Source organism: Terrapene carolina, unplaced genomic scaffold (assembly GCF_002925995.2).
Source record: "Terrapene carolina triunguis isolate 2854851 unplaced genomic scaffold, T_m_triunguis-2.0 Scaffold96, whole genome shotgun sequence".
Lineage (NCBI taxonomy): Eukaryota > Metazoa > Chordata > Testudines > Emydidae > Terrapene > Terrapene triunguis.
The window spans coordinates 59,945,888-59,969,355 of record NW_020664447.1 but is presented as its reverse complement, the minus strand read 5'-3'; the positions used below and the strand labels follow the sequence as shown (position 1 = coordinate 59,969,355).

Sequence of the window (23,468 nt, the reverse complement as noted above, 5' to 3'; positions counted from 1 at the left end):
CAAACTCCTCCCATCTCTCTTCCCCACATAGGGTGCACGTGGAGCCATCCTTTTCCACCTGCATCAGGGCAGTAGAGAGGAATAGGCTCCTGGCACTTCCACCCACGCTCAGGGAGAGGAGAGAGATTGGCATGTGCCTTCCCCTTCTACCTACACCTGCTCCCCGTATGGCATTCTTATGTACAGCTTCTTATTGTACTGCCACACTCTTTACTCTTCCCGTAGCACCCCTTTTAATGTCACCCCATCCCCTCTGCAGTCTCGTTTGGAATGAAAACTCTTCAGGGCAGGCACCTGAGTGCCTTTTTGTCTGGATAGTGGTGTGTTGGGTGCCAGAGTAAGGTTACAGAACCTTCGTTGTTCACTGGGATGCATTGTTTTAAACTGTATTTAGCAAACTTGAATAGGAGGTAATTAGTTTGGTATTTGGGAATAAACATTCCTGGTTAAATGCTGACTAAGGAGAGAAGAAGCTATGCAATTATAGTATTGAAAGGGTGTAAACAGAAAAATTGGAGCAGTTACTGAAGATGATCCAGTGATGGATCCATAGGACTAATGAGATTAAATTAAGGAAAGGAAAATGCAGGCTGGATATCCCAACAGCAAACTGGATTAGGCTGCAGAGTGGTCTCCCATGAGAAGTGGTGGTAACCCCATCCCCCAGGACATTTAAACTGGACTGCCCTGGATTGGAGAGAGGGTCCAAAGGAGAAGTGTAGGCTCAAATTGGATGTGAGAGATGGAAAAGGACTATGTGGAAGACAAGCAGGCGAGGAAGGGAGTGGCTTGGGTAGAGTGGAGGAGGAATGAGATCAGGTGAAGGTGTGAGCAAGGCTGCACCCTAGAGGAGAGAAAGTCTAAGATCAACAAGGAAAGAGCTGGTTTGAGAGGGAGAAGCTGTGACCTGCACAGCATGTCTCGTAGGACCAGAACCAGAGAGAGAGAGAGAGAACCAGGACAGTTATATAGTGGCTTCCCCTCCTAGGCCCTCTCCCCAAAGCCTCTACTGGAAATCTACCCATTCCTAAATTCTTTATTGGTAAATTCAGTTTCTAAGGGAGTGGAGGGGAATCAGGAACAGCTGATGAGGGCATTCACATGCAAAAGATGATCAGCAGCCCAAGTGGGCAGATCCTAGCTAGAGCAGTAGAAGGAATTCCTACTAAAGCAAGTGGAAATGTTCTTCCTTCAAGCAACAGTGAGTGAGCAATGTCAGCAGGCTGACCTGTAGCCTCATTCATTAGTCAGACTTTGTAAAAGGGATTTCAGCATGTGGGGCATATGTTAAGTGTTATTTCAAGAAGGCAGTTGCACTCTTTGACCTGCAGCAGCTATAGTATGAGTCAGCTCTGCTTCATAATCCCCCAGTAACACTAAATGATGGGCTCCAAATTTACTCCATGGATACTGGAAACAGGTGACTTAAAAAAAAAAAACCCACCACCAATGCTTTCTAATTATGTTTAAAAGGGTGTTTGACTCAATCTGGCACCCTAAAATAGATTTAAAGCCACTCTGCACTAATTCTGTGCTGTAGGAAATACTTGGCTCTTGTTAGATCATGCCAATTGTAGATCAAAGACATCAACACTCACATGCCTTGATGCAGGAATGTGGCATGAGACAGGGATGAGGCAGCCTCAGTCCTTCCCTTTTCAGACCTCTATCACAGTTATCTCCACTCAGCTTCAAATTGATCAAATGTAAAGCCCCTGCTTAGTCAGATCATCTGACTATCTGTCCTCCAGACAAGAATCTCCTGATGAAGAGACTACAAGAGAATTAGTGCAACTGTGGAAGACTGTCTCCAGCAGCCACCTTTTTTCCCCTCAAAAGTTTTATCACTCCAGGAAACAATGTTTTTCTTTTAGATTGTCAGGGGAATTTTCCTGGAAGGTTCATCAGTGGTTCACTCTACAGAGAGTCTCAAGTAAACAAAGATCCCTTAGTGCCTACTACAAGTAAATGCTTAGTGAGTGGCTTGTCCCCTGAAAGCACATGTCCAGAGACTTTAACCCACCCGAGTATCTCTTTTGGTCCAGCTGCTTGCAAAGTGCTTTGATTTGTATATCTTGAGTTCTTTCCTCAGGGCCCTCAGAAAGCATTTCCTTCTCTCCATCTCCAGTCTTTGTTCTCCAGATGCAAAGCCTGCCTATACAGGAGTTTTGAGCAGAGTTACTCAACTGAAATAGCAATATCCCCAAACTATTATGCATAAACCTATACATCCGAAGAAGTGAGGTTTTTACTCACGAAAGCTCATGCTCAAATAAATCTGTTAGTCTTTAAGGTGCCACCAGACTCCTTGTTGTTTTTGTAGATACAGACTAACACGGCTACCCCCTGATATCAAACTATTCTGTAGCATTCTCAATAAAGCAAGATAATAGGTCACCCTCAGCAACATATTCCATGAGAGTTAAATGGGACTCCTCCCCGCTGAGCTACCCACCAACCACGTCTTTACTTCAACAGATGCTCAAACATAGTAATAATAAAGGCACATGGTCTCTTGTTCTATTTCATAGGCTTTGAGACAAAAGATTTGTTTAATCTGGTACCGGATCTTAGAAATGCTACAAAATAGGATTGTTATCAAGGCATCAAGTGCAGAATAAGATTTCAAAAAATAATTCATACCTTCTGACAGTTACTGCAACAGAAGGGCCTACTGGTCAACTCAGAAAAAGCACTTCAGAAAGACATTTCAGAGAGCCCCAAGATAACACAAACAGATTAATGTTGTATTGCACACATGAAGATTGAACACCCCCTAGTTTATACATACCCACGTGGTCTCATCATAAACACAGATATGAACAAAAGACTGTTTACAAAAACACAATGAGACCTGTGGAATGAGAAAGTCACTAGGTAGACACACTATCCATCAATAAGACTACTGCTAGAGCTGTTCAGTAGTATAATCCAATCGATTGAGAGTAAAATCCAAGACTCTAGTTTAACAGCCAGTTACACCTAGTGAAACAAAATCCCTATAACAACCTACATTTGCAGTCCAACAAACAAATGCTTTATGTACACAGCAACAGTCCACCACAGAGCAGAACTAGATCACTTCCCTCATCCTAATCCCCATCCAGAAAAGAACAGTTAAGGTCTCATACTACATCAACCAGAACAGCAAATAAATGCTCCCTCCGCCACAAAGCGCTAGACAAACAAACTTTCATTGGGATTTGAGTTTTGATTGAGCCTCTCATTATATAGCTATTCACTCCTTACACCTTATTACCAGCAGCTTCCAAATCATTAGAGCAAACCCCACCCAAAACTGAAATGTGCTCAAGGTGCTTTATTAACCAATTAAAACAGCTAGACTACCACAAATCTCCGCACCGCTCATACTAGCAGATTACCTCACAGCAGCAAACTGAGCAGAGCTAAAGCACATGTTCACCCAATAAGGAACCAGCAACCAGACTAGGGAAGGAAACACAAAGCACAGGCCAAACCCAGAAGATAGAATTAAGCAATCAAGGTGATAAAGACGAGTAGGGGACAGAGACACACTCTGCTCCAGTGTCTGAAATACAAGGGAGTGTACAAAAGAGATATCATCATTACCAGGATTCATAAGAGACTTTTAAAAAATTAAAATTAAAATAAAAGCTATGAGGGGAAAATCCTGTGGATGACCCTAGATGAGAGAGACAGCAGTACACTGCTTAATGACTATCTTAGGAATGGCTACTAATAAACTAGGGGACCCAAATACAGCATGAACCCTTCCCTGGTCAGACTTACTTCTACCGGTAGCAGATATCTCAGGGGTCTATTTCTTATACATTGACAACACCTTCTTATGTTTTATGGTGAAGTACACTTACCTACTGAGTCTATAACTGCCACTTCCTATATTCCTTGTACATTCATGCTACTACACTCTCTTATGCAGCTCAATATCCTTAAAAAACACAATAGAGATTTTTTAATATTACCCTACTTTCCTGAATCAGAGGGGTAGCCATGTTAGTCTGAATCTGTAAAAAGCAACAGAGGGTCCTGTAGCATCTTTGAGACTAACAGAAGTATTGGGAGCATAAGCTTTCGTGGGTAAGAACCTCACTTCTTCAGATGCAAGAAGTGAGGTTCTTACCCACGAAAGCTTATGCTCCCAATACTTCTGTTGGTCCTGTGGCACCTTTGAGACTCTCTGTTGCTTTCTACTTTCCTGAGGTTCTCACTAAACCCTCACAGTATATTCTGTCTCTTGAAAACATATACATTTTTCATAAAGAGGCTTTCTTTCCTGGGGAATGCTGCCTGCAGTCCCATATCAGGTGATCAACTGTTTATTTAATCTTACATATGTTACATAACCCATCTTTATGTCTATTCAATAAATATAAATTATTATTATTCAAACCACAGTGATCAGTTAATGTACTAACTTTGAGTACTTCACCTTACATACCTTTGGAGTACAGTAGCACATTATCCTCTATTTTGGGGTATATGTCATAGAATCATCTTCCTCTTTTCTCCTTGGGCCACAATTCTTGGCATGCCTTTTAAAATCCGTTTTAACTAAATTTTCAAATTCCTTCTTACTCAAAGGATCTTTATAGCAATTGCTGCATTTTTAAAGCATTTTTTGCTTCCTTCTCTACCATTTCACTGCCAGGCATGCCAACATGTGCTGGAATCTATGCTAGTACTATGTTCACACTCAAATGACATCTGTCTAGCTTGTCTTGCTAATAAAGTATTAATGAAATTAGTTGAAAATGAGCCCAGCTGGCTCACCCTTATTTCTCTCTAGGCCTTATCCTCTGTTTGCAAGGGGATCTACAATCTGGGCAACATCTAGAAAGAGAAGTCACGTTGTCACATTTTTTACCACTACTGTTACTAAAAACACCAACACTAAAAGAGATTGGATTTTTTTCCTGTTTTTTACTCCCTCTGTGAGTCAGTTTCACAGTTTCTTCTATATCAGCAATCAGGCCCCAATCCTGCAAGTTGTCCTGCAGAAATGAAGTTTGCCAAATACCTACGTATGTGACATGCTATCATGCAGCAGTGTAATCCAGTACACAGAGGTCAATCCAATACACACTGTCAGCAAGACAGAACTGAAAGTGGTGCAGTAGTTAAAGGGAAGACAGGATTCCCAACCCCATCTCTGGCTGCAGTCCACAGAAGCAATCAATCTGCTCATAGGTACCAACTCTGAGGCTGGAGCACCCATGGGGGGGGGGGGGGGGAAATAATGGATGCTCAGTACCCACCAGCCACAGCTGTTCTGTAACACCCCTGATCAGCTGTTTGGCAGCACCATAATCAGCTAATTGAGAGTGCTGTCAAACAGCTGTTGGGCAACTTGGAGAGCGGCTTGGGGGAGGGTGGAAAGTGGTGGGCGGGGGCAGGAAGAGGCGAAGTGTAGGTGGGACCTTGGGGGAAGGGGTGGAGTAGGGGTAGGGTCTCTGGGTGGAGCAGGGGTGCAGCACCCCCAGGGAAAAGAAAACGTTGGTGCTACTCCTCCAAGAGTCTGCCTTTAGAGATGTTGATTAAATAATAGCAACAGAAGTAAAAACAAACACTTTTATTTAATTAAGATTTACATTATCCCTCATTTGGGGATTCATAAATATGCTGCAAATAACTAGATTAGCATCCTGATTTCCTGTGAGCTTGTATGTGATACTTTATTAATTCCATAGTAATTATTATAGTTAATCCAAGGACAAAAAAAGGTAAATTGCATAGACAGGTCTATATCACCAGGTTTGAGATGGTATAAATAAACCAAGAGCAGATGTTACTGTTTCTCCTAAAGGCCCTCTCTCATCCTAGGAGCCAGGTTCACTGCTTGGCCAACTGGAACAACCCTTGTAGAGCACAACACAGCATTAGGCAACTGTAGGCCTCCATCTTGCAATTAGTTATCCATGTGCTCAACTTCATGCATGTGATTAGCTCCTTTTAAATCAGTGGGAGGGGAATAGGCCTGTGTGTGTGAGATTGGGGATTGGCTGCGTCCAATTGTGAGCTCCATTTTGGTTTGTGACCCTCACTTTGGATCTTAACCCTCGTGTTGGATTAAAACACCCAGTCTGTGCAGTGCTGTGTTGTGGCCGCTGTCCTATGGGTGCCGGGGCGGGACACCTGGGAGAGGGTTGACAATGAAAGCGGTTCAAGGGCCATCAGTACTGGCTGACTCCCCTGCTGGCACAGCGCGCTTCCCACCAGAAGGGCCATGGCCTCCGATGACTCTGCAGGCCAGGCCCAGGAACTCCGCCACTGAAGCAGCACCTGGACAAACAGGACAGAGGATTTAACGAGGGGGGGATGCGTCTCTGAGACAGGGCCCAGGCCAGCGCCATGCGCAGGAGAAGGAAGACAGGAAGGGCCAAATGGTCCTGACCAGCCGCAGGACTCGGTGGGGAAGGGGGTACGATCAGAGTCAAGGGCCCTACACTGGGGGAAGGGGTCAGTGACTTTCCCTCAGAGCCCAGCCAATGACCAGGGCTGCCCCGGCCGCGATGTTGGTTCTGGGGCTGTTGCTTGTAGCGTGACCAGGTTCCGGTTTTTGACCAGAACACCCGGTCGAAAAGGGATCCTGGCAGCTCCAGTCAGCACTGCCGACCGGAGCTAAGGCAAGCTAGTCCCTCTCTATCCTGGCTCTGCGCTGCACCCCAGAAACAGCCAGAAGGTCCGGCTCCTAGGCAGGGGGGCCTCGGGGCTCCGCGTGCTGCTCCTGCCCCAAGCACTGGCTCTGCATTCCCATTAGCCGTGGGAGCTACGGGGTGGTGCCTCAGGGCGAGAGCAGCGCGCAGAGCTGTCTGCCATGCCTCTGCCTAGGAGCTGGACCTGCTGTCTGCTTCCAGGCGCAGCGCAGAGTCGGGACAGGCAGGAAGCTTTCCTTAGCCCCCCCGCTGCGCTGCTGACTGGGAGCCGCCCAAAGTAAGCCTGTCCCCCAACCCCAACCCTGAGCCCCCCCCAAACCAGGAGCCTCTTACTGCACCCTAAACCCCTCATCCCCAGCCCCACCCCAGAGCCTGTACCCCCAGACAGAGCCCTTGCCCCCCCCAACTCCCTGCCCCAGCCCAGTTCCCTCTCCCACAGCCTGAACCCCTCTGCCCCCCCCAGCCTGGAGCGTCCTCCTGCACCCCAAACCCCTCATCCCCAGCCCCACCCCAGAGCCCACACCCCCAGATGGAGCACTCACCCCTCCTGCACCCCAACCCTCTGTCCCAGTCCGGAGCCCCCTCCCACACCCTGAACCCCTCATTTCTGGCTCCATCCCACAGCCCGCAAGCTACTTTTCTGCAACCCAACCTCCTGCCCCAGCCCAGTGAAAATAAGTGAGGGAGGGGGAATGTAGTGAGCAGTGGGGGGCCTCGGCGCAAGGGGGGGCCTCAGGGAAGGGGCGGAGCTAAGGTGTTGGGTTTTGTGTAATTAGAAAGGTGGCAACCCTAGTTGTTTGGGGGTCAGCGGACCCCAGAGAGCCAGGCAAAGTGGGAAACTGGAGCCGGGGAGGCTCTGGCCAGGGTGAGCCAACCCCATCAGCCAGTCTGTTGCTTAGCAACCAAACTCAAGACGCTAGGTTCCTAAACCGCTTTGCTACCACGCACGCGCCCGCGCACCTCCTCCCTGGCACTTCCGCCTCGGTAGCTGTCATGGCAGGCCTTACGTCACCTGGCCGCAGGAAGAGGCGGGGCTCCACGGGTTCTGCGCCAATAGCGGCGTGGCAAGTGGGCGGGGCACTCTAAGAGCCACTGGTGCAAGATGGCGGCGCTGGGGGTGTTGCTGAGCTGTCTGAGGAGGTTGCGTCCTGGCGGTCGGTGGAGGTAGCGCTGCGGCCCTTTCGCCGGGCTCGGGTGGAGCCTGGACAGTAGCCCGGGGTCCCCGCTCCGTCCCTGGCGCGTGTGGGGGGCGCCGCCCGCCTGTTGAGCGCCTGCAGCTCCCTCTCCTGGAGCCTCGCCCCGAGCACCCAGCCCCTGCCGTGCAGCGAGCGTGCGGCTGCGCCAAGCCCCGCTGCGGCGCCTGACCCGGCCGTTCCCCGGGGGGTGGTGCCCCTGGAGAGGGCACGGACCACCTCGGGCCGAGGGCGCGGTTAGCTCCGCCGCGCAGTGTGACCCTGCCAGAGGAAACCGCTTTAGAATAATGTGCAGGTGCTCCAGGGACTCGCTAGTGCCCGGTGCCGGGCCAAGAGTTGGCAGCAGGTAGCAAAATATTCTCGCCTGTAGCTGAGGTACCTGTAATAGACAGGGTGTCAGACAGGTGATGGACACGGACACTCCTGGTTCAGGGCACAAGCCATCTCCCCAGCGACTCCCTCTGAGCGCAAGGTCGCCCAGCACAGTGGGCTGGGGTGTTCATTGCTCCTGCCTCCAAAGCATCTGGTAGTGGCTGCTGTCATATTCCCGATACCAGACTAATCTGATCATTGCTGTGAACCAGCCTGATTCTATAATCTCTCTGTGCTGTCACTAGCTATATGTATATTGAAGTAGTGTAGATTAGGCTTTTCTCCTCTTCCGTGCCACTCCCCATCCATCTTAGGTTGTTTCTACCCTTTCACTGAGAATTCCCCCCACACACCTACTTTCCTAAAATCTCCTTTCTGGAGCTCTGCTCTAGTAACCTTTGTGCTTTTCACCTGCCTTGCTGACTATTTCCATCCCCATCTTTTCACAGCAGCCTTTCTCCTACTTTGCTGCGCCTAGTGAGAACACCACCCTGTTCTTCTCAGAATGGAGCCTATGTACCAAGCATCAGGGTGCAGTGGGCATCATCCTCTTCTAAGCCAGGGCAACCAGTATCTGACTCTAGCGAGGGACAGATCTACCTCACCAACAGCTGTGTGAAGGTACAATTCTCTAGAAAGCACTCATGGTGTGTTGTTGTGTCTGCGTGTCATTAAGAAGGTTGTTGCAGTGCCTGGCATTCCCTACTATTGAAGTGCCTGTAACATCATGCTACTTGTAGCTACTTGACCTAAAGGTTCCCAAAGGATTTTATAATAATCCGTGAGGTTCACTGATGACCCCCCCTCCCCTTTCAGACACCCCTTTGAGGCAACTGCAGACTTCATGATAGCTGAGTCTTGGGAAATCAGTGATTTCCCCCTCATCTCTCAGATGAGCTGCATGAGGTCTTCCCCACACGTGGCTGTGGTGGACAGGGGTATGCTGCAGACCTGGCTGCTTATGAGTTACCTCCCCAAGGTCATAGAGGTGCCCCTTCCATATTGCTCTGATTCTGGCCCTTATCCCGTTGAGGCATCTTGCAGGCTTGATATGGGATTGGAAGTAGATGCTGTCTGCTTGCATGTGAATATTGCAGATCTTTTAATGCTCCTCCCTTTCTGCTTTGCAGAGGCTGCAGGAGATTATAGAAGGGTCTGAGTTTCTCAGGCTGCAGGTGGAGGGAGGTGGCTGCTCTGGATTCCAGTACAAGTTTTCCTTGGACACAGTTATCAATCCTGATGACAGGCAAGGACAGAGGATAAAGGGGTGTGGGTGTATGATGGGGGGAGACTTCTGTGGACTAAGGTGTTGAGAAGGGTGTGTTTGATAATGTATGTTGAAGGGAGGAGGTGGGTGATCACAGCACAGTAAGGGGAGGGAAGTGATCACAGTGTATTCATTTATACTCTGGAAGTGTGCTTTTCCCTTTTATGTCTGCAGGGTTATAACAAGCCACATATCCTTCTTTCCTAGGGTGTTTGAACAAGGTGGTGCTCGTGTTGTTGTGGATGTGGACAGCCTGGCCTTTGTGAAAGGTGCAATGGTGGATTTCAGCCAGGAGCTGATCCGCAACTCATTCCAGGTGGTGAGCAATCCACAGGCCGAGCAGGGCTGCTCGTGTGGAACATCCTTCTCTGTCAGACTCTGAGTGGACTCCTCCTTGGGTGTTGCTTGGGTGGACATTGAGCCAGAGACAGTCCTCAGCATCGTCTCCAAGGGTTTCTCATTTTGCTATTTCCTCAGCTTCCCCAATCCTCCTCCTCAATCTGCTACAGTTACTGCAAATATCCCCATTTGCCTGTCTGAACTGAGTCTGCAGCCAAGACCTATAGGGCTCTCCCTCCTATTGAAATAGGCTTTAAATCCCACACAAAAGCATCTTCTGTCCTCTATGAAGCTCCAGGAACTGCTGAATATAATGAGCCACCCTGATCTCCCTGAACCACCCAGCACATGGAACTGCCTTCCAGGAGCTGCCTGTATTTGACATTGTTGGTTTTTAAAAAACAAACAAACTCAATTTCCATTGTTTATTCATATTTTTCATGCTTTTCAAAGTGTGGTTAGAATGCATCTCTAGGGAGATGGCTGTTTCCCCCTTGCCCTTAAACTGACTGTGGGACTCATGAGGTGCCTGCCCTTTCCAGCTGGCTGTGGGTCTTCCCAGACAATTTGTTCTACTAATCTCCTTATTCTTGACGACCTACCTGCCTATAGGGAGCAGCCAGCAGCTGAGGGAAGACTGCTCTACCTGGTACATATAGGTGAAGCAGAGAGGTGGGTGTAGGGGGGAAGACTAAAGCTTTAGGGTTAGGGTTGGGGCTTAAAAAAAAAAAAAGGCAATTTGGTTTGTTTCCCTCCTGACTCAATTTAAAAAATGGTACGAATCAGCAAATGGCTTTTCAAACTCTCTCTACTTTTGCCGGCAGGGTATAAGTTGCATGGTGGTTGGAGAACCTGTGGTCACATCTAGGAGACCTTGTACCCTGTCCTGCACATCAGTTTGATTTAATAATCTAAAGTATTTTCCTAATTTTGCTTCATAATCTAATCTCTCTTCAGCCTTGTTTCTGTTTTTAGGAGAGAAACAAATCTCTCATTCCCTTTGTAGGGCAGTGCCCAGACACAACTGTGCTGTAGGAAGGGTGGCCTAGGAATTTCCAATGCAATTTCATTTTCAATTACTCATCACTTTGTGGAACTCCCGCCTCTTAGCTGAAGTTTTCCATGCTTAGTCTCTGCCTGAAGGTGAATGTTTGGTAAATTTGAGCCAAAATGGTTCATCTATTTTCAGGTGACAGGAGGGATAGGGAACTTGTGTGCTTTTCCCATTATTACAAACAAACCTACTTTAATGGTCTCACAGCCAAATCATGGGATTTAAAAGTGTCAGTTTCTCATGGAATGGGGAGCATCCCAAGGAATCAGCTTGCGATTTGGGCAGATTTTAATCCTTTGAAAATTGAATACCAAGCAGTAGGTTTTTTTTTTATTAAGCGTGTTAAATGCTTATCTAAAAAGGGTTTGGGCGTGTGTGCACTGCTGAGTTACTTGTGTACTGATCTCTGTTGTGGTTGCTCCTAACCAGCTGTGATTTTCCCCCCCCACCCCACCCCACCCCAAATATTTTGAATCTGGATCTGCTGCTACTTTGGCTTAGGGGAACGTGTAGAAGGTTGGGAGTCAGGAGGTCCTGAGTTCTGCTCCTACCTCTTCCCTGACTGGCTTTAATCATTTTCTGAAATTGACAAGCCTTGTTTCGTTATGTCTCTTATTTGCCCTTCCTTAGTGTCGGGCTAACATTTTGTAGATGGGGTCACTGAAGGCACAGAGAACAGACTTGCCTAAACTCCCGTGGTTAAGCTTGCAACATAGCTGGGAAGAGCATGTTTATCTCTGTGCTAGACCCATGTTTTAACTACCAAACCATAGTGCCTCTCAGACAAAGTGTTTCTAATCTTATGCACTTAAAGTGTGAGCTCTAAAGCCTTGTGTAGATGCCGAGCATTATTAACCCTGATTTTTAGATAGGGTAACTAAGCCACAGAGGTGGCTGGGAAGGCATTGTTCTCTGATCCAAGAAACAGGTTCTAGTACTATTTGAACTTGGGTAATTCCCTTTCTGTGCCTCATTTAACCTATACGGAAAAATAGGTATGAGTGATTGTAAGATGACAAAAATGGCAGGGGGCTCTGAGACAGTGTAGAGCCTGACATTACTTAACCTTTTTTCTAAATGGATTTGATTTTAAGTTGTTCCTGTAACCATACAACTTTAACATTCTGTCAATAAGTTTGTTGTATGGAATTTAAACTGAATGTACCTGTTCTGTTCCACTCCTCCTCACAATCTGTGTCTTTGCTCATTTTCTGTTCAGTGCTGTCGCTTAAGGAAACACTCCCTATATGCAGACTCCTTTTCCCCGTTGCAGAAACTGCCTCTTGAGCAACTTAAAGAACACTTTAAGTACCACCTGTAGTCACTTCTGCACAATCCTGGGGAAAACCCACATATGCAGCTTTCTCCACCTGTAATGTTGGCAATATCTCAGTAACTTCGCTAGATGGCACCCTTACTCTTTGGGAGTAGTATTGTTGAGCAACAGCATACAGAGACTTTGGGCTTGAATTTTGGTTCTGGCTGAGCTGTACTTGTCTAAGGTCCTAGGAAAGGGGCAAAAGTGGCTTTGCAGCTTCCCAGTTCCAGGGATGGCTGGGGACCAGTTCAGCTCCCAGTGTAAGTTAGAACAGTCTGGTTGTCTGTGGCGCATCGAAGCTGTTCTGGAGTTCAGAGATGATTCAGCCACAGTCTGTGCTGGAAGCTGCAAGGGGGAGTGACATAGAGCTTTTACCATAGCTTTAACCCACCAAAGAGAAATTCCCCATGCTGGCCAAATCTGTTGGCTTTGCACCAACGGTTTGTTGCAAAAAGGCCATATGGAAATGGAGAATCCGGTCCCCTCCGGAATCGTCGTCCTTCTGCAAAGAAGACTAAACGCACCAGAGATTTGACTTGGTCTAATGCATTAGTGCTTTTAAAGAGCGCACTTTAAGAACTTCCCAGCTCTTGATCTTATGGAGAGGAGGAAAGAGGAGAAGAGAGGAAAGTTGGGCACTTGGGGCCTGACTTTCTGAAGTGCTGAGGACCTGCAGCTCCCATTGACTCCAGCACTCTAAATATCAGGCCAATGAACTTCCATGGAGCCCATCGCCTAAATAACTAAACTGGCGGTTCTCAAACTGTGGTACGTGAGCAGTCATTGGGTGGTACACTGGTTAGTTTAAAGTATTGTATTAGAATAAGAACCCGTTATGACACTGATTCATATAATATTATGAAGGTAGTATGCTAAGCACTTTGGAGTCTTAGATGTGTATGCCAGGTCTTACAGTCAGAACGCCTGAATGAAACTGTAGCTGTTAGGGGCTGGGTGCCACAATCTGAGGAAGGACCAGGATAGAGAGTGAGGTGGCATTGGTGGTGAGTGGTGGGGGTGTGGAAGAAAATGTACAAATGCTGCTTGGAGAAGGGGATGGGGTCTGAAGTGAGCACCAGTGGCATAGTGGAAAGAGCAGGGTTGAGTGTGTAAGTGGATAAGTAGGAAGGGAGAGAGAGAGTTGTGAAGTGCCTTCAAGGTTATGGCATCAAGTTTTAACTCCATCTGGTGAAAAATGGGGAGCTGGTGACGGGGTTTTAAAGATTGAGGGTGACACAATGAGGACAGGCCAGGAAAATGTTCCTAGCAACTGTTGTTTGAATGGACAGGAAATGGATGATATGGGTGTCTGGAAAGCCAGATAGGAGGAAGTTGCATTAATGGAAATGAGATGAGGATGGACTGGGTGAGTCTTGGGTGTATAGACAGAAAAGGCTTGGTCTTAGAGCCTCTGGAGCAAGAAGTGGCAAGGTTTGGACACTGTCTGAATTTTTGGGGCAAAGGTGACACCCGGGCTGCAGGCCCAGGGGACAGGTCAGATGATTCAGTTCACCATTATGGAGAATGGTGAGAGTGGAAAGGCTAGTTCAGGAGTTCAGTTTTGTCCATGTTGCATTTGTTAACATAATATATCCAGGAGAAGGTTGGATGGAGTGAGACCGGTCAGGAATGGGAAAGCAGATCGGAGTCATTGGCATAAAGATGATGAATGAAGCACTGAGCTAAGATCACCTAATGAAAGGGTATAGAGGGAAAAGAGGGACCAGGACAGACCTGCATGGGGGCTCATGGAGAATGAGTGATTGGAGGAAGAACATGTTTATTTGCCTCACACACCTAGGAGGAACACCTTACTCCATCCACTCCCTCAAGAGACAAAGAAGGAATGACCAGAGAGGCAGGAGAACCAAAAAACGGTAATTATGGAAGCCAAGCTGAGATAAAATTTAAAGAAAGGGCAAATTTAATGGACATGGTAGATTAATCCTATGCCTGTGTCTCTGCTATTATTCTGTTTAAGACCATCAATCCAGTGCCACGTGTCACTGCCACTATGCTAGATCTCTCTGTCAGGGCTCAGGTCAGAGAATGGTACAGAGATGACATTTGTTGCTCTGGTGAAAGCATTTTCCCTTCCCATAGATGAGGGAAGTGCATCACACCATCCTGCTGGACATCTCTGCAATGTTTGATGCCACTGATCGCCAAGTACTCCTCTCCCACTTCCAAGGAGCGGCAGTGGTGAATGGACATGCCCTGAAATGGCTCAGGTCCTTCCTCTGAGATCCAACCCAGAGAGTCATTATTAGCAATCATCCCTCCGCTTCCAAAGCCTTTACCATGGAGTCCTACAAGGCTCAGTCCTCTCCAGTCCTACATGCAGCCTTTGGACAGCTGCTGAGATAGGGTGGGCCGAAGTGCCAGCAGGATGCAGACAATACCAGGTCGCGTGCGCTCTCTCTCTCTCTCACCCTCACCTTTCCATCAAACGCAAGCAGCACCATCTCCCAGCTCTCTCTCTCACTTCCTGAAACCAACAGCTGGATGAAGCTGGCTAAACCTGAGCCCAAGCAAAACTGCAGTGATGCTGGTAAGAGGGGAATGCTTCAGTGAACTTGCCTCCTGTATCACATCACCCACTATCAAGAGCATCCGCTTTCAGATGAAGTCAGCCTTGTGGTGTGTTGAGAGTCCAGTAGTAGCAATGACTCCAAAACAGCCATAGTGGCAAAAGATGCTCACTTTTATCAGTGAGTGGCCAGAAGACGCAGACCTGGCCATAGTGAGCCATGCATTCTTGATCTTCAGGCATATCTAGGAATAAAGCCATGCACTCTGAGAAGGCTCAATTGGCAAAACAGAGCAGCCAGTCTGTGTGTCAACACAGGTTATGTGAACACATCTGTCCAATGCTCTGCTCTCTTCTCTTGCTGTTTTTTATGTACAATGTCAATATAAGGTCCTGTGTCCTGATATTCCACTCAGTCTGTGAAATTGGCCTTAGAGCAGATCTCTCAAGTAGCTATCTGCAACCATAAACTCCCATTACACTGGATCAATGTAACTGTCAGCCAACAGGTGGAGACTCATGAGTCCAGAAGTCAGAACTTTCATAGGAGCAGACTGTGGAACTCATCTCTGCAGGAAGTAAGTGACCATGGACCTAACCTCTTTAGCGCTAAATGGAAAACTCCTTTATTTGACCTAAGTCTCCCTCTGTTTTTTCCTCACACAAAACATGCTAATACAAAAAGGGGAGTCTAGTTTGATTTGAGGACCTGGGTCTCAGTCCAAGGTATTTAGGTGCCTAAATCCTATTGAAGTTAATGGGAGTTAGGTGCCTAAATCTGGGCCTGAGTCACTGGATGTAGTATCAGATGTAGGATTGAGTTTTGGCCTGAAGTGGAGGCATCTACTTTGGTTGGTGTTTGGGATTAGGATTAGACCAAGTCCGGGTTTGTAACAAGTTGAGGATAAGGGAGTGGTGTGGAGCTCTGTTTGGAGATCATGTCTGAGCAGATGATAGACTTCAGCTCAGGTTTGCATTTGGTTTGGGATCGTAGATGTAAATGAAGTCTATTAGAAATGGTTCACAGCTGGTGTGAGTATCCCAGTGGGAGATGTGCAGCCATGGAGGCAAGTGCTATGTTAAGGTAGCTTCCCCAAGCCCATCTGGGAGTAGGCACAACAGCCTTCTGGATCAGTATGTGATGCTGTTATTCCTCAGTCAAGGGAGGCAATCTGTGTGCAGTGCCTCCAGCCTCAGGCCTTCACACACATGAATTATCTGGGGTTTTTGTTTGTTTTTAATATTTCCTTCTGGAGTGATAGAGTTTCTGGCCTCGGTCTTTCTGCCCTTGTTTTTAATCAGTGCTCATTTACCTTTGGCATCCTTCAGAGGAACAGAATGGTATATCTTTCAGTTGCCATGGAAACAGAGACTAAATGCATATTACCATGGCAACCTGCCATGATCTTCAGCTTTATCTGTGGGTCTCATTTCCTGAACCTGGGGGTGGGGTGCTGATATTGATCTTCCACTGTTTTAAAAAATGAACCCTCCTGTGCTACCTGTGTTGGTTCAGTGCTTGAGAAGTGCAGTCGACAAGAGACCTGTGACTGCTGCTGCCACCACCCCTTTGGCCAGACTTGCAACCGCAGGATCGTCTCCAACTCCTTTCTCCTCCTCCCCACTTCTAAAAATACAGACATGTTCAGAATGAGCTGATGTTGGCATTGACACTTTCCAAACTTCTCCTCTCCACCACCTCAAGCCACTCCCCCATGTCAGTAAATTCAGGCTCTTTTGGACCATGGGCAGAGGTCAGAGACAGAAGAGTAAATTCCAGAGTCTATGGCACTCCCTGAGAATCCATTCCCTCTGGTTGAATGAAGATGGGACTGTACACTTGAGCATCCCAATTAACCTCAACAGCCAGGTACAACACTATGAGAGAGGCAGGCCTCTAAGGTCAATGGAGTTCATACCCTTTGAAGCTGTGTAGGTCCAAAACCATGCTCTGAACTACGCACAGAAATTAATAGGAAGCCAGTGCTGATCACAGAGATCAGGTGTGTAATGTGCTTTCTGTGGAAGAGAGGTTCCTACCTCCTAACCATGACTCAATTGTGAGGGGAGGGGAGCAGGGGGCGGGATGCATTCTTAGCCGCTGCTAATGTGTCTGCCTTCAGCAGGAGCCCAAGTTCCAAAAAACTTTCCAGTTTATGAACCTGAGTAACAAAAAGCCCAAGGAAGCTGCTCTACCCTTAGACTCCCTCCTGTTGTTCCCTTAGTGTATGCATATTGTTGCTCTTATCTAGCTTGAGCTTCAGCCAATTCCTTCTCATCCAAAGCCTGATCTTGGTTATTCAGGGATAAATCCTATGTCTTGCGCTGTCCTAGTCTGATGCAATAAAGAGACAGAGCTGAGAGTCCTCATGGTCTTGCACACATGTTGAACAGCAGGGTGACAACAGAACTGTTGTACCGCACAGTTGCCCCGTTATCTTCTGGGTCCTGTCAGAGAGAAGAGGACGAATCCACTAAAATGCAGCTCTCTGTCCTTAGCAGGGTCTGCATAGATGCCAATGACACTTCTAGGACAATGGTTTCAAAATCAGTGTGGACATGTTACATGCACCAGGAAGAGCACACATACCATCAAGTCCAGTGCACTTTTGAGCTAACTTTGCAGTAGAATAAAAATTGCTGCCCATCCAGGCCCCCAGATGTACTGCAATGAGACTTGGCAAGTCTCCAAGTTTCAGTAGGGTAACCGTCTAATTGTGTAGGTGCACAGTGGCTGAGGTGGACTGTGCTCTGTTGCTGCGTGTGGTGGGTTACATTCACCCCTGTGAGCATCCCTGGTGTCTGGGTGTGGTGCTGTTGCTCTCTTCTGTGCCCAGCACCCTCTGCAGGTCTTTTGTGGCTCAGGCCTCCAGGTGGGTATCACAGTCCAAACCCCTTCTATTTTGACTTTGTTGTACCCTGCAAGAAGTTCCTTGCCCTTCAGGACCAAGTGTAAATCAAACGGTTCATTACCCTTCTGGGGCTTAAATCCCTCTCCAGAATTAAATTTGCAGGGTTCCTCCTGAACTTCTGTCACCTGTTGTGGCCAGCAATCAGTGCTGGCCCAACCAGGTTCCTTTGGCTGTGGGCTAGGGAGCATCCTGCTTCACTCCACAGGCTCCAGCCAGGAATTCGCGCCAAGAGCTAGCAGCAAGCAGCTCCCTTTTTCAGCCTCTTAAGCCTTGATTGGCTTTTGCTGATTCCCAGCCCTTCTAGGTGCTGGAGGACCAGATCTCAGTGGTTCCCAAAATCGCTCCTCCCGGGATGTTTCTCTAGGCAAGCCTGCAGGGGTAATACTGCTCTTTTCCTCTTGGAGAATTGTTTCCTGAGGCAGGGTGCAGCAAAGCAATGGGGCCTCCAGCAAGGGGCCACAAAGGCCTGGTACACCCTGTCCGATTCTTAGAAAGGTCTTTGCTACACATCTGGGAAAAGATTGTGCACACCCTTATGTGGGTGAGAAGGTGGTGTGAGGAGCCTCCTCCTCTTTGGCTCTGAGGTCAGACACACTGACTATCCTCACTACCTTGTCTAGATGAGGTGTGTTTGTCGGGGGCTGGTTTGGCTACTGCTGCAGGCTGGAGCAGACTTGAGGACTGTCCTGATTTGTACTCTGCGGTAGCCTTTTAGACCATTGCAGGGGAGCAGAATTGTTGGGGCACAGGACAACCCTGGAAATTACCCGCATGCCCCCACTGTTCTCCTGTTCTGTCCAGAGCAGTCCTTGCACCAGGGCCCCTGTGTGTGTGGGTTATATAGCTAGCTCCTGTAGAGGGCTTCTTAGGTCAGGGCCTTTGAGCCAGTGCAGGGGTGAATTGCCCTGACTGCCTTCCAGTGCTGTAGCTGGGGGTGCGTGGCTCTGCTCTTCTTGCTCTTTTAAGACGTCTTGTATACTTCCCTCCCTCCTGATATGCGCACACACTTGCTGAAAATGCCAAACTTGCAGATTAATGTTCAGTGTAGAAAGTTCCCATTGAAAAGTGAGGAAGAGATAATAGTATTTGGAAAAGAAAATTCTGTAGCTGTCTGGTGACAAACGGAGAAATAACAAGGAGACATTGTTAGTAGGGTTGTCAAGCAATTAAAAAAAGTGATCATCACATACCATTTATTTAAATATTTTTGGATGTGTTCTACATTTTCAAATATATTGATTTCAATTACAACACAGAATACAAAGTGTACAATGCTCACTTTATATTTATTTTTTGATTGCAAATATTTGCACTGTAAAAAAACAAAAGAAATTGTATTTTTCAATTCACCTAATAAGAGTACTGTAGTCCAATCTCTTTATCATGAAAGTTGAACTTACAAATGTAGAATTATGTGCAATAAAAACTGCACTCAAAAACAAAACAATGTAAAACTTTACAGTCTACAAGTCCACTCAGTCCTACTTCTTGTTCAGCCAATCGCTCAGACAAACAAGTTTGTTTACATTTCCAGAAGATAATGCTGCCTGCTTCTTGTTTACAATGTCACCTGAAAGTGAGAACAGGCGTTTGCATGACACTGTTGTAGCTGGCGTCGTAAGATATTTACATGCCAGATGTGCTAAAGATTCAAATCCCTCTTCATGCTTCGGCCATTGTTCCAGAGGATGTGTGTCCATGCTGAATGACGGGTTTTGCTCGATAACGCTCCAAAGCAGTGCCGACTAACGTATGTTCATTTTCATCATCATGAGTCAGATGCCACCAGCAGAAGGTTGATTTTTCTTTTTTGGTGGTTTGGGTTCTGTAGTTTCCACATCAGTGTGTTGCTCTTTTAAGACTTCTGAAAGCATGCTCCACATCTTATCCCTCTCAGATTTTGGAAGGCATTTCAGATTCTTAAATCTTGGGTCCAGTGCTGTTAGCTATCTTTAGAAATTTCACATTGGTATCTTCTTTGCATTTTGTCAGATTTGCAGTGAAAATGTTCTTAAAACGAACAACATGCCGGGTCATCATCCGAGACTGCTATAACATGAAATATATGGCAGAATGTGGGTAAAACAGAGCAGGAGACCTACAATTCTCTCTCAAGGAGTTCATTCACAAATTTAATTAACACTTTTTTTTTTTTTTTTTTTAACAAGCGTCATCAGCATGGAAGCATGTCCTCTGGAACAATAGCTAAAGCATGAAGAGGCATATGAATCTTTAGCGCATCTGGCCTGTAAATATCTTATGATGCCGGATACAACAGTGCCATGCAAAAACGCCTGTTCTCACTTTCAGATGACATTGTAAACAAGAAGCAGGCAGCATTCTCTTCTGGAAATGTAAACAAACTTGTTTGAGCTATTGGCTGAACAAGAAGTGGGACTGAGTGGACTTGTAGACTGTAAAGTTTTACATTGTTTTGTTTTTGAGTGCTGTTATGTAACCAAAAAAACGACATTTGTAAGTCGCGCTTTCATGATAGAGATTGCACTATAGTACTTGTATGAGGTGAATTGAAAAATACTGTTTCTTTTGTTTACAAATATTTGCACTGTAAAAATGATGATAAAAAATAATACAAAGTGAGCACTGTACACTTTGTGTTCTGTGTTGTAATTGAAATTGATGATAGTTGAAAATGTAGAAAAACATCCAAAATATTTAATTAATTTCAATTGATATTCTATTATTTAACAGTGCAATTCATCACGATTCATTTTTTTAATCACAATTATTTTTTTGAGTTAATCGTGTGAGTTAACTGTGATTAATGGATAGCCCTATTTATTAGTAGAACTTTTATCTGCTTGCACCTGTGAGAACATGGTAGGGAGACAGGAAGCAATGGGGCCGCATAGCCGATTCCTCTGCCTGTTAACGAAACTCTGCCTCCACTGCCATTGTCCTATATTCCCAGATAACAGGCAGAGGCCAGAAATAGGACTGATACCGTGAAAGAAGTTTCTTAATCCTCTCCAAATTGAGCAGAAACGTATCAGTGAAAAGCCAATTCACAGGGCAGAGAAGAATTACATGAGAGAAAATTGGATCTACAAATCGAAGGGAGCTCCTCCATTGCTGGGAAATGAAGAGAAATAAGGGCTGGATGGGGGAAGAAAAGTGCCTGGTTCCAGAGAACCATGTTGGTTTGAAAGGAGAGCTGGCTGGCCTTTGATGACTTCCAATGAGAATGTGGGAGCTGTAGAGTCAGAAGACCCAAAGTGACTAAGATATGGTATAAACCAGTCAGATGGATGCTTCCCAGGGTACTGGGGGAACTTAGGGGACATGGAATGGTCTGGAGCAGCATTTCTGAAACGGGGGTCTGCGGACCCCTGGGGGTCCACGAGGGTACTCCAGGGGTCCATCGGCCCCACTGATCAATTCCTCCCCCTCCCTGCCAGTGCCTCCTGCACACCAGGGAACAGCTTTTCAACAGCGTGCAGGAGGCGCTGGGAGGGAGGGACAGTGGGTGAGAGAGGTGGGGCAGGGGTGGAGTGGGGGCAGGGCTTGGGGTCTGCAAAAAAAATTAAATCAAAATGGGGGTCCTCCGGTTGCTAAAGTTTGAGAACTGCTGGTCTAGAGAGGTTCTACCGAAGGAAAAAGAGACAGCAGGAAGGTCAGAGATGGTCTGAACTTCAGTAAGTGTTCAGGGCCTGGGTTACCAGTCAGGGATATAAACCCCCAAAAGCAAGAAAATACCAGAGGTGTAAGGGACAGAGGATCTAGGAGGGAGTGTGCTGAGCCCCTCCTACCCTGCAGCCTCACTCTTCATAGTAGTTAGAGACAGTAATGCATGGACAGATACAAATGTTGTTAAGCATCTCTGTCTGTAACCTCAAGTACCCTGGAGATGAATGGTATAAATGCCTAGATAGATAGGATTCCTGCTTATTCCAGGTGTCACTACAAGGAAAGACTAGATTCAGTAAAGACAAGCCAAGTGATTCATTTAAGAAGAAATAATCAAATAGAAGATAGTAGCTGGGCAACTAGACCCCAGAGGAGACTCAAGGTGAAAGAATGGAGGGTAAATTGAATGAGCCAACAATACAATGCTGTCACAAATGCCATATTGAGATCTAGTAATAGGAACGTCAGCTAGGAAACACGTGAGGTAAGCAGCTTGCTTTTCTTTGTCTTGGATGCGGATGGTCTGCAGGGATGGGCTCCTAGTTTACAGAAAAACAAAGGGGGAAGTTCAGAGGAGAGCAAAATGTCTGGAAAATAACCTTCCTTCTTAGGGCTTAGAGGTAGGCCTGCGGAGCTGGAGGAAAGAGTGAGGGGAGCCAGGAGAAAGGGCAGCAGCTCTAGAAAGAAAGATTACCAAGAGGACATGGGTCAATCTATTACTTGTATAGCAGCATAAGTGGACATGGCAGTTTCCAGAACATGTAAATAGACCAGCAGCCTGTTTGGAGCATACAATACTCAGGAGCTCAGGTCTGGTGTGATGAGAGGCCACTTTTACAGTACACAGGGCATGGTAGGATAGCCCGGGGAAGGATTAACTTTCCTTGATTGCTTTAACATGACACTGATCTCCTTCCACAAGGAGAATAACATGATTGAACTGTCTCAGTTCAGCTGCAGTTGTGAGAGATCCTGGTGGGAGGTCTAGGGCACCGGGCACAACTTGTAGCATCACCAGGACCTGATTGAGACCTGACTCTTGGTGGGATGCAAGGCATGTTAGACTCATGCTAGTGGGAATGATCTATACGGAACATGACAATTTTCTAGTGCAGACCAAGCCAGTGAGAAGTCAATCTGGGGAGACTCGAAGAAGGAGAAGGGAGCATGCTGGGCTCCTGGGAATGGGAGACTATTCCAAGTAGAAAGGGCTGGTGGGAAGGAAGGTGTGAATTATTCTCACTAATGGCTGCTGAGAAAATAAGATGAGAGTATAACAGCAGCAGGGAGTAGGCTTGTTAAATGGGAGGAAAGCTCCCAGTGGGACACTGCCAAGGGAGACCTGCATGGTAAGACTAGGCACTGTCTGGATAATTTAGGCATATTGAAGTACATCCTGCCTTGGTGCAGGGCAAGGACTAGCTACCCTAATAGAGCACCTGACCCAATGCACAGGACACAAGGCTATATTAAATATCATACCACGCTAACAGTCCCTTCCCTCCCTGAGAAATCTGCAGGGCTCCTTGGGCAGAGAGGAGAAGGCTGAAGTGGGATGATCCCCAGGCCTGGTGGATTTTCCCTGAGTTCCTTGGAGCCTGCACTCTTCCTGCCCCTCCTTTTTCAGATGCATTTGATTAATGCATATACATTCCTGTTTCCCACATGAATGGGTTTCAGAGTGTGTCAGCTGTGTGAGAAAAATTGATAGAGCAGGCTGCAAAGCAGCTGGAATCTCTCCTAGCAGAGCTGGAGTTGTTAATTATAGGAGACTAGCTAAATCATGGTTAGGCCATCAGCCCAAGAGGTGTTTTCGAACCCTTTCCCCATTCTCATTCTTTTCTGTTCAGGTTCTAATATTTGTGGCCATCACCATGGTATGATCCTAAGAGTCAAAAGTACATCTGCCTTACTTACATGCACGCACACATGCATCACATGTGTTTAAACCTCTCCTCCTTACCCTCCCCCCCCCGGCCAGTAAATTGTGCCCTTTCTGGCTCCTTCCTGCTTTCTCCCCCAAGCTGGACTAACCTGGGCCAGGCCTCTCTTCTAGCAAAGGCCAGACGCAGTGCTTGTGCCCATCCATCTCTGCCTCTGACGGTGCAGACAGAGCGGCGGTTCAGCACTCTTGCCTCAGCCATTGCAATCCTAGCGTTTCAGGTTGTATCTGAGCTAG

At 46.9% G+C, this 23,468-nt stretch overlaps 1 protein-coding gene across 1 annotated transcript; it reads left to right on the top strand.

Annotated features, from left to right (window-relative positions):
* Positions 1 to 7,737: 7,737 nt before the first annotated feature.
* ISCA2 (iron-sulfur cluster assembly 2) lies at positions 7,738 to 11,326 on the top strand. Its single transcript, XM_024192752.2, has 4 exons — positions 7,738 to 7,820; positions 8,671 to 8,842; positions 9,352 to 9,467; positions 9,696 to 11,326. Exons 1-4 carry the CDS (start codon positions 7,759 to 7,761, stop codon positions 9,868 to 9,870), a joined length of 525 nt encoding a protein of 174 aa, XP_024048520.1. The 5' UTR covers positions 7,738 to 7,758; the 3' UTR covers positions 9,871 to 11,326.
* Positions 11,327 to 23,468: the final 12,142 nt, after the last annotated feature.

What these genes read in the sequence shown, in the direction of transcription:
- ISCA2 (XM_024192752.2), top strand. Translation starts at nt 7,759, where the DNA reads ATGGCGGCGCTGGGGGTGTTGCTGAGCTGTCTGAGGAGGTTGCGTCCT. An exon ending in CGTCCTGGCGGTCGGTGGAG is followed by an intron (nt 7,821 to 8,670) that starts GTAGCGCTGCGG and finishes ATCTTTTCACAG; the next exon opens with CAGCCTTTCTCCTACTTTGC. An exon ending in TCACCAACAGCTGTGTGAAG is followed by an intron (nt 8,843 to 9,351) that starts GTACAATTCTCT and finishes TCTGCTTTGCAG; the next exon opens with AGGCTGCAGGAGATTATAGA.